At 30.0% G+C, this 14,861-nt stretch overlaps 1 protein-coding gene across 9 annotated transcripts in view; it reads right to left on the minus strand.

Annotated features, from left to right (window-relative positions):
• LOC126746393 (patronin) overlaps positions 1–14,861 on the minus strand; it is a 251,463-nt gene that overhangs the window by 177,301 nt on the left and 59,301 nt on the right. For 8 of the 9 annotated variants that reach the window (XM_050454627.1, XM_050454629.1, XM_050454630.1 and 5 more), the window contains one exon: positions 2,804–2,929. The exons of the other annotated variant lie outside the window; for it this stretch is intronic. In XM_050454627.1, the coding sequence (XP_050310584.1) occupies positions 2,804–2,929 (126 nt within the window). The remainder of the gene's footprint in view (positions 1–2,803; positions 2,930–14,861) is intronic. 9 annotated transcript variants of the gene reach the window in all.

The raw sequence follows: 14,861 nt of genomic DNA on the forward strand, positions 1-14,861 counted from the left end.
CTTTTACCTCATTCTGATGCTACTGCAATGGTTTCACTCAATAATTATTCAATACATGGCTTAATTTTTTTTTTCATTTTTTCAAAAGAAATACACGCTATTTGTCCATTTTCTTGTCATATAACAAATTCTTCTTTTTTTCATAAATTACGATGATTTTGGTATAAAACGATACCAGGCCCGATCCATTTATCACTTTGGACAATAAAAAAAAACTACACTTAAATCATATTTTTTTCTCAAATAATGTGTGTATTTCATATCGAGCACATCAGGAGATGATAGGACGCACCAACAAATTCAAAAATTCCAAAAAAAAATCTTTGTTTTACTCTCGACACGTGTTTCGTTTCGACAACTTCATTTTTCATAATAAATGTATAAACTATGTCAGTAAACTTTTTCAATAAATCAAATATCTCTATAACAAAAGAGCAACTAAATTGGCGCCGATGATTTTCACCACCAGATGCACATGTTATTATACCAATTTATATTGGTAAGGTGAATGGTATAACATGTGGATCTTTATCTTCCATTCGACAATGTGCGACAAACAAATTAAAAACACCATATCGATCTTCATCCATAAATAACAAATATGACACTAAATTCCAACTGTGAAGGAAATTGCTGAATGTGGTAAGTAGGTCGAAGTTTATCCATACTGCACAAGAGGCGGATCCAGAGATACGATACAGAAAAAAGCTATTAGGTACATAGTATGCGGTGCTAACAATTTAGAAGAATAGAATCTTGTCCTTAAATAAAAAGAAAAAGGATGGATTTTAACCATCACTAGTTTATTTATAATGGAGTCATCACTAATTTACAAAAATTGTTATAACTTTACATTATAAAATGTTAGCCATACAATCATGAAATAAAATTTACCTCTGTCCCATACCACACTTATCCTCAGTTATAATACGAGTATATAAAAGTATTAAATTGTACCATCACCTATCAGTAAATATTAATAGTATATTGTGTCAACAGTCATACGACTGTTTATTGCCACGAGCCGTAGGCGAGTGCTATAAGTCACAAGAGTGTGCGAAGAGCCGATTTCAAACGCGTTGCACACTATTCCGTAAATATTAAACGTAAGACGTTTTAGGAAAAAATTGAGCGCCTCTGATTGGTAAAGCTTATAACCTCGAAGAATACTATAATAATAGATTCTAATGACACTGTTTAGTGTCTGTTTTGTAGATCTTTTACCTTTATTTACTATGTGTAGATATTTCATTAAGCTCTGTAAAAGAACATTTTCATAGTAGAATTTAAGCGCCAATATATTCTTTCTAGTAACGCATATCTTACATTATTCCTTATACCTTAAAAAAGCAAAATTGCTTGATCGCAAAAAAATCGTGGTGTGCGGAGGGTAGTTAGGGGTGGTTTTCCAAAAAACGACGAATTTTTTTTCGTCTAATTCACATCTACACAATATATTTAATAATCTGTAAACGTTTTGTTTAAAAACTCCCAAAGGAAGTATTTTATTTTATATTCTACGTAAGTTGTTTGGTCTTTTATATACAAAATCCAATGAAATGATATCTAAACTATTAACAATAACTATTCCAGCTTTATACAACATACATTATTGCTTAATTCTTATTAATACATATATATTCTTAAAAATCAACAAAGAAGGTGAAATCAATATGAAGGGATGAGAAGGGACGCATGCATAGTTTGTGTCGTTTTCGTTATTATTTCTTATGCCTAAATATTTAAAATTACAAATATTGAAGGCTTGTGTAGCGACTTTGACGACCGGCATAATTGTTAATAGTTTAGATATCCTTTCATTCGATAATGTATTTACAGGACCAAACAACTTATGTAGAATATAATACATATTGTAACAAACAAGAAACAATATACCTGTTTTTACCTCTCAAATATCCTAAGTATAATATGTTATATATATAATCGCCAAAAAAAACTAAAAACCACTCTGTTGTATCAATATCAACAAACGATATTTCAGAATGCGAATACTTCGCGCTGTCATGTTTTTTAACAAAACTATGTGTACGCCGTTTAATTCACTGATATTTATTTTACAACTTTCATAGGAAGTGTTTTTTTGATTAGATTACCCGTTCTTGAGATATCTTGGTGTAAATGATATTTTAATATCAATGTTTTAGTTCTGTATTAAGGAGCTCCATATAAGAGCTTGTTGCACAGATATTTTAAAATTAAAAATAAAATACTTCCTCTGGAAGTTTTAAAACAAAACATTTACAGATGATTAAACATGTTGTATAGATGTCAATCAGACGAAAAAAAACGTCATTTTTGGAAACCGCTCCTAATCCCCCGTACACACCAATTTTTTGACGACCAAGTAATTTGGCTTTTTTAAGGTATAAGGAATGATGTACGATAGTTGTTATAGCAATTAAGTGCAAACGGAATGACACGCTAGAATCGTTTTCAAACTCCACTATCATGATATAAAGCTTATTTGAGTTTGAGGTGTTTTTTACGTCACCCTATTATCTCCCAAGGTGCTTCCAACCGATTACGTAACACTCTGTATAAACACATATCGTGAGGAGTGTTTGCAGTAAATTTAATTTTCTAGATAATTTACCCCGTGCAAAAAAACGTAATTAAATTAATAACGTTGCAAAATCCGTACAAAGAAAAATGTGGTGATGATAAAAATGAAATGAAGTCTTGTGTTTTATAATACTGACTATCATAATATAGACTAATACTGATAAGTAGTGACCCTAAGTCTAGGATGGAGTCAAAGCAGTGAACCATCATTATCTGTTACCTTGAAAGGAGAGAGTGTTGTTAGGGTCATCCAGGCTACTGCGCAGATCTGGTATCGGAGCAACGACCGGATGCACTAGATTGCGCTTGTGCGCAACCCCGTGCGCGTTGCGCGTAGGGAAACCCTCTGTCGCATACCAAGGAAATATGTATCATATTAATATATTATTAATTAAATTAAATATTTTTAAAGTTTACACAAATTATCTCAACCAAGTTTCCTAGAATTAGATTTAAACCGGGACATTATTAAAATAAAAAATCAAAATTACGCAGCCTTTATTTTCACTTAGGATACTCCTTAAAAGATACTCCTTTTAATGTATTTTTGTGGCATTATAAATAATTTGAGGTAAATTGGCTTGTCTTAATTATACATGCTTGGTGATATAATTATTGATTTTTAAAGCGTATTATTGGTTTGCAAAGTGTATAATAAAATACATTCTAAATAAAATAGACAAACAAATTTTGTTCAAATTCTCAAAATTCTTAAAAAAAATCTTAAATTATTTCTTTCTTATTTAATAATGTGTCAGGTATAGGTCGTTTTACCTGAATCACTATCTAGCATTATGTTTTTTAAAAATTCTAATACATTTGGGTTTGGTGTTTTACAGGATGGATTTTTTAAATTTATTCAATTTAATTGTAAAGATATCCAATAATTAATTTTAATTAGTTCAATTCAGTTTTTGACAAAGGTTTCACTGTTATTTAGCATTTAAAGCAATTCTTTTTAAGCAATTTCTTTCTTCGATACCGAAATCTCCATGCATCAACCTGCAATAGAAATTCATAAGCAAAGACTTAATTAAAAAAGAAAAAGCAATAAAGGACAATGCACTTGCTTTTACGATTAGTAATCTCGACTTTTTCGATGTTTAAATCGGGTCAAACTAGTTAGACCCAATAAACTCTCGTACAGGAAGAAGCGCCATTGTTATCTTTTTACTTGTGCCTTAGATTTATTATTGCAAGTTAATACACTGATTTCCTCACCAAACACTTGGCTTGACGTGTATATCATGAGCTACGGTTTTTAAAAACACAATATTTACTTGTTCAATCATCACTAACCGTTTTTAAGCTATAAGATACGACCAAAATCAACAAAATTTTAAAAACTGCCTTCTTTATGAAAAACAAGTGTTTAGGAAAAATCTGTTATCGGTACCTTTTGCTTTATAAAAAAAAGCAACAGTTCACAGAAATCGCATTTCGCTAGTGTTAAAAAATTCGCTAATAACGGATTCACACCATAATTATAACAAAATCCCGACAGTAAGCTATGGTACTGTTTAACTAATTAATCTTGTGAACCTCCCATTAGTTGTTTATTTATCCCAAATGCATAATATTTTCTTTTATAAAATTTAATGGTCAACAATCTTACCATATTTTGTAAAATTTTCAATTATTTTGTTACTACACTCAAACATCATTTATTTTTCCACTGTATTAAATTACTCAACATTTAATAATTGAATCCAAACACACATAAATAAGGTCACTGTCATATCTATGGCAATATCGACAAAAAAAATGGTATAACCCGACCGGTAACGTCAAATAAAAATAACTAATTTGTAAAACAATAACCAACCGCGACTGTGGCAGCTGCATCATCTTTGCGGCTAAATTGCCGCGGTCAAACTTTCGTTAATTTTTCAATCCACTTAACACGAATAATAATTAGTGATTGTTGCCAGCTCGGTAGTCATAATTAACGATTAGGGGTTATTCTTCGAGAACTAACAAAAATAGTATAAAGTAGATACTGGTCAAGAAAATAAAATACATGTTTAATGATTATTACCAGGGAAGGAAAAACAAATGTTGAATGAGCAAAGAACTACACAAATTATAATATAAGCACAAAGGAGGCGACCTACCAAATGGAAAATATAAAAGATCGGGCTAGTGGAAATTATGAGTCAAATCTGTCACTATGTACATCAAGTACATCATGTTTATTAATTAAATGCGGATAATATAGGGTGTAAATGAGTTTGGTCTTGTGCGGACAGTAACAGTAACATTGCGCGTTAATAGTGCCTTCCATATTTTAAAGCCGTTCAAGCAAAACCATTAAAATTAGTAGGCATTTGCTAGTTACCAAAAAATACAAAGAAGAAAATAGATTTTTCGAAAAACAAATCAGAGTGTTGGACAGTGACAAAGTGGACAGTGGCTATTAATATCTCGGAAACCTTAAGAGTCATTTATTTTGCCCTGACTTAAAATTTTCCAGAGATCAGATTTCCAGAAATGAAAACTAGCCAAATAGCGATGAGCCTATATTTACTAAAAATTACATTACACATAACAGAAATAACTAGTTTAATTAAGTATTCTTAAAAGCATATTTATCGATTTAGCGATTTTTATCTTATCAGAATTACGGGACTCTTTGTAGAGAAGTTTATCATAAGACTGACAGCTGTCAAGGACATTTACTACAATAGGAGATTGGCTAGATCCAATAATGTCCCTAAAGAAATAGGGTCTATTGTAAATGACTTAAGACGTAAAGCTTCTTATTGCACAATATCTGCTTCACCTGAGGAAATAAGTTAATACTATGTAAATATCCCAAGAAACTTAATAAAAACGATAACTCCTTCACATGATTTATATCCAGTTGCATAACTCCTTAATACAGATGAAAATTTACAATTTTTTTCTTAACGCCTTTAGTTATCACCTCTATTTTCCCTGTTCTCCTTAATATACAGTGCATTTACGATGAAAGGAACAAATTCATTTAAAATGCATTTTTTTTTGTTTTTTGAAATAAAAAAAATTTTTACAGGATGCCTCAAGTAGAAACTATGGCTACAGCATTAATTTTTTATGCGATTTCTTAGAAAGTAAATAGACCTTATTATTTTGAGTTTCCAATTTTAGAACCTATTTTATAGCGGTTTATCATGTATTGAGGACCGATTAAGTGGCCACGAAGGTTACCCATAACCCCGTTAGATTTTTGAAAGTCCAAAGTTTATGTGAATAGACTCAATAATGTTGATGATTTAAGGCAAAGAATTCGACAAGAAATTAGACTTATCGATCCGCAAGTGATTGAAAATGTGCAATTGTAAGTTATTTACCGACATTTAAAATGCATTGAAGTAAATGGATAACAATTGCAAGAAAGATTGTGTAAATGTTTATTTTTTTAATGTTGTCTTTCATGAGTCTATAACGTCACTAAAATTTAACAAACCCCTGACTAGATATATGGTATCCTATACAAAAAGTATTCAGGATGCATCATAGAAGTGTAAAATGTCATCCTATACAAGGTGTTCTATTAAAAAAAAAGTAATGTTGATGCCATAGTCTCTACTTGAGGTACCCTATGTAGAAAATGTTTATTGCAAAAAACGCTCAAGTGACTATACTAATTCACGTGTCCAAAAAATAAAAGAAGAAAGAAATGCCTGAATTTTAATTGTTTTTTTTTCTTTCATAATGAATACTCATTATAAAATTCTAAACTTATGTTTTTTTTCATATTGTATATGTTATTTGTAGGTAAATATCTTTCTTTCATCTCTTTTTTGGACCTTTTATAATTTGTAAAGTTTTAATATAGTCGTTATTCCGTTTTGGCGACTCGAAAATAAGGATGGCACTTGCTGACACGTGTTTCTGCTTATTGGCTTCTTTAAGACATGGTAATTTAATAGGCCAAAAGCTGAATTTTAACAGGGATCAAATTCAGGAAATTTCATTCGATTTAACCGATCTTGGATCTTTTAAAGTTTTTGCGATCCTAACAATCATGCTTAAATTGAAAATATCCTGTACATGAATTAACACATATAAAAACACACGTCCTAAGTAAGATTCCTTAGATTTTTAGTGTTGATGAATTATTTAGAAAGATATTTATTTAACTACTTAGTTAAAGTTTGTAAGTGATGGTTTTATTGATTAAAAAAGAGTAGTATTTGTGCCAATCGAGGTAATTGTATGTGTAGTGTACGAATCAAATCTACTGAAAAAAATTAAATGTCTAGGCATTATTATAGACAAACATTTAAAATTATCCCATCATATCAAACATTATCCCACTGAATATATTACCTAAAAACTGAAATTATATTATAAGACCTACCAGAACTTGAAATCATGATGAAAATCTTCTACGAAAAATTATTCATGGATCAGGAGTGAAGTGTAGTGAAACTGATTCCGTTCAGGGAAAAAATGAGGAAGAGCGAAAATCCGCTTCTTTATGAACCTGTGGAGGTAGCAATATTAGGGAAAATTGCAATAGATAGTTTATCTTAGTCATACAATTATAGAATAGATAGTCATACAAGTTCCCAGGAAGTTCTAAAAAAGTTTAATTTGTATAAAGTTCAGTTAAGAATTAAATGAAGATGACTTTAATCGGAGAAAACAATGATTATTTTGGAAATGCATTACATCCTAGAATATTTAGTTGGTGAGGAAGCTATATTTAAATAAAGGAAAGATGAAGATCTTCCATATTATGAATGAAATCTACCATTCAGTGGCTTATCGTTCAACCGACTTAATACCGTTTGATTTTTTGTGCTGACACGTAAGAACCATTGAATATCTTACATAAACTGAAATAAACACCGCGTTGAAATATCTGGTTTGGAAATTATTAATATTTGTCACGTAGTGACACTCTAAATGTTAGCAGTTGCAGAAAATACGGCAACGATTTAATGCTAATCTATATCACTGTGTGAAGATGAAGAACAGCATTTACTTGAGTTGTTTTCCAAACGTTTGAATCATTCTTTGCATGATTTCGACAATTCAAATCTCCACATCCTATAAAAGTGTAGTCCGATTTTCAGAGAATTAAAAAAACCTTATCATTGATTCGCCACTCAATCGTATTCATAGTTTAAAAATAATAGGGGATATCTACCTCGTAAGTTTTGGTATGGAATTTCATTCAGTTGTGCCCTAAATAAATAATTCAAATTCAAATATATTACTTAAAATGTGTACAGTATTGTTACAAAGTTAGTGTATGTGCCCTAAAAGTCACAAGTGACTTGTCGGGACACAGTATTTCAGAATACAATAATAATTTAACAATAAATTTGAGAGCTTGTTATAAAAACCAAACTAAAATAACTTATATTAAATTTGTAAAAGTACCGTTTAAATTAATTCATTCTTCTATTCTATGAATAAATAATATTTGGAAATATACCAGTAATTATAACGTTTGTCTACGTTAGAAAACGTAGCTTTAACAAAACACTTTCATAGTTACACTGATCCCTTCGGTTATGCGTATATTAAAAAGTATTTTTCTTTAGCTTTAAAATCGTGTGGTATAAAATTAAAAATTCTTGGCCCCACATAAGAAATACGACGTTGACAAATTGTAAAATTTACCTTAGTCAAAAGAACATATGACCGATCTAGTAATATTAAAGCTTTGGGGTAGAATCTTATAAATGTCTTTATTCTTCATAAAGTTAAGAGTGCTCTTCAGGTAAAGTTCTCTTACAGTGAGAGCATCACTTTCCAAAAACAAATTAACTGCTGGGTATCTTTTTGGTTTTTTATTTATTATTTTTAGTATATATTTTCGAGTGATAACCAGGTTTGTTAACATTGTGATACATGCACTACCCCAAATTCTTATACCATAATTTAGAATGGATTCAACCAAAACCTGATAGACTACCTCCAACAACTCACGAGACATAAATCCTCGTAGTTGATAAAACTTATAAATTGTTTTTCTTATCTTTTTAGTTAGGTAATCAATGTGCATATTGTATCTTAAATTTCTATCGATATAAACGCCGAGGTATTTTGTGTACGAAACTGAAGAATCAAGTACAATTTTCCATCTGATTTTCAAAACAAGGATAAGTATGTATTGTTAGTTCCACAAGTTCTTATATTTAGAGTTAGAAGATGCTGACCGGCCAAAGTTTAATTAATGTGATATATTTTTCAGCTAGCTTTTGCATTTCTGACCATGATATTGCTTTTACTAGAATTACTGTATCTCAGCGTAACAAATAATAGAACTATTGATTTCAGGTAAAATTCTTGTAAGGTTGTTTATATAGATAAAAAATAAAAGTGGCCCCAGGACTGTACCCTATGACACACCACATTTAACTGTACACATTTCTCCAACGACATTATTAATTTTTACTTGTTGTGTTCGATCACTAAGGTATGATTCAGCGCTAACTCAGTACCTCTTAAACCCATGTCACCCAGTATTTGCAAGAGAATGTGATGTGTTAAAGTGTCAAAGGCTCTTGCGAGATCAACAAAAATGCCTAAGGCCTTATAACCCTCATTAAAACTATTTAATATTCGCTCTGTCAATTGTTGAATTGCATCTTCAGTGCTCATTTTAATTCGAAAACCAAATTTAGAATCTGACAATAAATTATTATTTTCTAAATGTTTTTCCAATGTAATTTTAATGATCTTTTCAAGTAATTTATTCAGGGCACTCGTTATTGCAGTAGGCCGATAGTTTTCAACGCACTGGCTGGTGTACTTAAATATGGGAGTTATTATGGAATTTTTCAGAATATTTGGGTAAATGCCTGTTTTTAGTGCTAGATTTATAATGTGTAGTAAGGGCTTCATTAACGCTATATGATTGTCTTTAATTATCAATGCAAAAATACCATAGTTTGTACATGAAACCTTGCTTTTAAGAGAATTTATTTGCATTATCATTTCATTTATCGTGACTTCCGAGAAACTCGCTGGATTACAAGGAGTAGGGTTACTAAACACATATTTGTTTTTAGGTATTTTTTCACTAAGGTTTTTTTCAATATTACAGTAATAGCCCAGAAATTTTCGAGATATTTTGTCTTTTTCAGTTACTTCCTTACCATTTTTAATTATAGAGTTGTTGGTTACTTTCCTGATGGTTTCTCATATTTTTTTTATATCGTTTATGTTTGTATTTATTTGTTTTTAAAAAATACATTTTAAGCTATTTTAATTAATTTAGTGAGGACATTTCTGTAGAGTCTGTAAGTTTTTTGTGTTTGGAAATTTAAAGGATGTTTTGAGGGTCAGCCTCCTTAGTTTATCACGATTTTTAATGGAATTGATCCCAGAGGTAATCTATCCTTTTTTTTATGAACATATTTTATAGTTTTAAAGGTGGTACAATTTTCAATTATAAATCTCCTGGTTTTAGCAAAATTATGCATGCAAATATTTGGATGATCATATTTCTAGATTTGCCACTAGCCACCCTATGACCAACAAGACCTTCAAGAATTAAAAATTTGCATATATCAAAATAATATCGTTATTTTAAAAACAATTAAAAAAAACTATTATAGACGGACAGATGGTGGATTACATACTCATCGAAAACGTACCGCAATGAAAAAATACAATTACAAGATAGGAAAGAACTTTATGCAAGATCCAAAAACATGTCAAGGTTTTTTTGAATTTGCTTATAAGGTCTAAATTTTGATGCAAAAAATATCCCCTTATTTCCAAATGATGGGAATGAGGAAAACGTTACCTCATTAAAATGCTGTTAATTTAATATTCGTTGCTGCTTAGTTTTTAAACATCAATTCACTTTTTTGCATGTATGTGCATCGAAACATGCACAAATCAATTTAATTTTACTTTAAAACTCATCGTATTAGTGAAAGTTCTCGGCTTTATACTTTACATTGAGATAAATTAGTTATGTAGTTGTTTTATGACTTGAGTATTTGGAAAGTGTTGAACGTTTTAAATTTATCAGTTATAGTGTATTCAATTCCAGAAAGGGTAAAAATTACGGAGCTGCCATCATGGATGAAAACATAATGATAAAAGTTCATAATTATATTAATTAGCATTATTTTACCACATAATATACATAAATATAAACAGATATATACAGTAGTGGAAAAAAGTAGAGCAACATTTGAAAATACTTTATTTTTTCAAGCAGTGAATGTAAACCAGAAGTAAAATTAATTCCAGTAATTTATTATTACACAAGCAATTTAATATTAAGAAAAAAAACATGTTTCCTTGTCCTTAGTATTTTTGTATTAAAAAATTATTTTTTAGGTGGAATAAAGTAAAGCAACATTTTTTAATATTCATTTTTATTTCATTTCTAATAAATAAAAAAAAAAACATAAGTTAATATTTTGTAAAGTACCCGTTATTCTTAATAACATCTTCAACACGTTTTCGCATAGATCTTATTAGCTTAGAAATAATCCCTGGATCCATATTCACCCATGCTTCCTTCAATGCTTCAAATAATTCTTGCTGATTTTTATAAGATTTTCCTCTGATTTTGGAATCTAAAATGTCCCACAGATTCTCAATTGGATTGAGATCAGGGGATTGTGAAGGACATTCCATTACATTAATGTTTTCCTTTCTGAAACAAGCTTTTACGAACCGAGAAGAATGCTTAGGATCGTTGTCCTGTTGAAATAAATGTCTTAAAGGCATAGTATCATCAGCATATGGAATCATTTGGCTCTCTAATATGTCCTTATATTGAAACCGGTCCATTATACCTTCTATTTTATACAGGGGGCTTATACCATAGCCCGAAAAGCATCCCCAAACCATTACTGCTCCACCACCATGTTTCACTGTTGGACAGGTATACTTGGGGTTGAGTCTTTCATTGACAGGGCGTCTAACATACATAATTCCATCACTTTTGAACAAACAAAACTTGGATTCATCGCTCCAGATTACCTTTTTCCAATCATGTTCTATATAATGTAGATGCGTTTTTGCGCAAAACTTAAACGGGAACGTCTATTTTTTTTTGACAGCAGCGGTTTTTTGGCAGGTCTTCTGAAATTCGCCTCTAATAGCCTATTTCTCACCGTCCTCGAAGTCACGTTTACTCCAAGCTCTTCGGATATGTGGTGCTTTATCTTATTGGATCCCAGAAAAGACTCATTTTTAGCAATTTTGATAATTTGTTTATCGGTATATGGAGTGGTTTTTCTACGTCTCCCTGACTTTTTCTTAACAGATAAATCGCTATTTATATGAAAGTGCTTAATTATACGAGACATGATAGATCTATGTAACCTACATGTTTTTGCAATAGCAATCTGCTTCTGACCACTTTTGTATAAATCAACAATTCTATTTTTAATATCGACAGATAAATGTTTAGCGCGAGGCATCTTAAGCAGCCAAATACCGTCAACTTATCAGTTTAAACTAACACTAAATAAATATTTTGCATGATTTGAGAAATATTTCAAAAATGTTGCTTTACTTTTTTCTACTCTGAAGTATTCTTTTTTGTGTCCCTTGGTAAAACGAGATAAGAATTAACAGTTTTTATTGGTAAACCATTTATAAGTACCATATGTTTTTATCAACAGAAATTTTATGCTAAAAGTCATCATCTAATATTTTATTTTAGCAACTTATTAAATGTTGCTCTACATTTTTCCACTACTGTATATTTATGTTGATAATATTTAATTCCGAAAACACTAATTGAGATTTATTGTAGATATATTGTCAAAACTTTTTCCAAGCTTTTTTTGTTAGTGTTTTAACTTTTATAGTGTTTAATAGTTGTTAAAAAATAACTATCTATTTTATTTTTTAATTTGTTTTTTTTTTATATTCATACATATAAGCGCAGATCTGTTTCCATAAATTTATTGTTTTTTTTTTCAATTTATCAATTAAGATATTAAAGACCCTAAATAAATTGTGAACATCCCTTGTATTAATATTTGTTACTGGTACCTCAAATTAATATTTTACCTAAAATCAACTTAATTATACTAAAATTTGTTATTTACCCACAAAAAGGAAACAAAATTATTAAAAAGCGCACAAACACAAGAGGCAAAAACATTTTTAATTCGTTACGGGAGGGAACCTTCCACGTTGAAAAACTTATAAACTTATATATAAGTATATTCTGCAAACATTTGAATACAGAAGCGTTTACTCTAATTCTCTAATTTATTTGTCGATGATAGGAGTACATAAAAAACATATTTTAAGTATAAATAAACTAGAGGCACAATAGAAAAATAAATCTAAAAGGTAAACGGTTTCAAAAATGATTATATAAGAGACAATTTTCGTAAAATAAAGTCCATATTGATATATATTTAAAAAAAAAAACAAAGCGGATTTTGTTATTTAAAAATATACAGGGTTTTCTTTAAAAAAAAAAGTTTATTTTTTATCTTAAAATCCTAAATTATTACAATAAAACAGATTATCTAATCCTGTTCTACAAAAAAAAAACCATCAAAGCCTTTTTTAATATGTTAAATAATAACGGAGATACAGGGGAGGTCCCAAAAACCAACATTTTCAAAATAACTCTATAGATTAAAAACTATGACAGCTGTCAAAAATTTGACAACCGCATATTTCGTTTCATAAAAAGTAGCATAGTAATGCGAAAACCTCATGATCTTTTATAACAACCGAGAAAACCTAAAAATAGACCAAATTTGGATACCCTGTACAGATGCGTTTCTCAATCCTAAGGATCGATGTGAAATAAATAATATAAGCCTCAAAAGAAATGCGGCATCACGTTACGATAACATTACGGTATGTATTAGATTTAGTTAATGTTATATTCTAGGAATTTTAGTACAACTTATTAACAGTGCCCTAAGCATGGTGAATTTTCTTTGGAACTTAAAATATTCTTTCAAAGTTGCCTTAGTAAGGCAACCCTGTCTTGGCCAGATTATTCTAATCGATTTATATTCGTTTATATTTGTACTTAAAAAACATTCTGTTAAAATTCTAAAAATTAGTGCAAAAATCTTACTGTGTATACAGTGGGTTCATTTCAAAACGAACCACTCTTAATAACTTCTTTAAAAAAAACACAGCAAATTGTTTGAGCAATTTAACGAATTTTAACCCTATCCATTAACCCCAAAAAGACTGAATTGGTGCTATTCACTAAAAAGAGAAAAATAATATCCCTTCTTACTCCCAAAATATCAGGCACCTCACTAAGTTATACATTTTATACAAGTAAAGTATTTAGGTGTGACACTCGATAGCAAACTAAATTGCAACTCTCGAATCACAAAGAGATTATAGAAAGCAAATACAAGGTGTACATTTAATATCGAATAGGAGGAATGTTAATTAAGTTAGAGGGGCTACTTTTCAAAATTAGTTTGGTTGATACAGGATGTCCCAAAAAAGCGTGGTACATAATTTGATTTTTTTTTTAACAAACCACCTATTTTCTTTTGCGATATGGGAGTCCCATTTGACTCCCTCTTTTACCGTAAAATGCGACGTTGCCTAGTTATTACGAATTTAAATTAATGTTTCACTGAAATATTAATATTTATCACCGACGTTTTTTATCTTTTTGAAACATATATGTAGGGTCCTTGGCCAAGTTCATTTTATCTTTCAAAATTCCAAAATTTATTTTTTTTATACACGCTGATCAAAATCTTTACCCAAATTGACATTTTCAATTAAATTTTACGATATTTTTTTAAATAGAACACCCTGTGACATTTAGTAATGTGTTTTGCGTGAAAGTATTTTTTGATCTTCAATTTCATCAATTTGATACCAACAAGCATGCCTATCTCTTAACCGTTTTCTCAAAAATTGTTGTTAAAGGAAAGAGTGACACATATTTTTCATAGGCATTACGACACTTTGTTGGTCATATATCATTTATTCTTTGTTGTGTGAGGTATGCCAGTTATAATGTTTACTTATCATTCATGTTACGTAAATTTGTGTCAAAATGAATTACTCTCAACGAGAATTAGTAAATATGATTTATGTTATCGGTGAATGCCTTGGGAACTATTTTTTGGCTTTAAGGGTTTATTAGGAAAAATTTCGTAATACCCGACTTCATGGTGATAGAGTGTTGACGAAATTAAAAGAACGTTTACGTTTACGAGCGTACTGGAAGCGTATAGTACAAAAAGCAAACTAGAAAACAGTTTTAAATAAAGAAAACCAGTTGGTAATCACAATATCGGTCGTTGCAACACCGGAAATTAGTTCTTAAATTACAACTAAGTGAGAACTTAGAA

This window comes from Anthonomus grandis, chromosome 17, assembly GCF_022605725.1.
Source record: "Anthonomus grandis grandis chromosome 17, icAntGran1.3, whole genome shotgun sequence".
Taxonomy (NCBI): domain Eukaryota; kingdom Metazoa; phylum Arthropoda; class Insecta; order Coleoptera; family Curculionidae; genus Anthonomus; species Anthonomus grandis.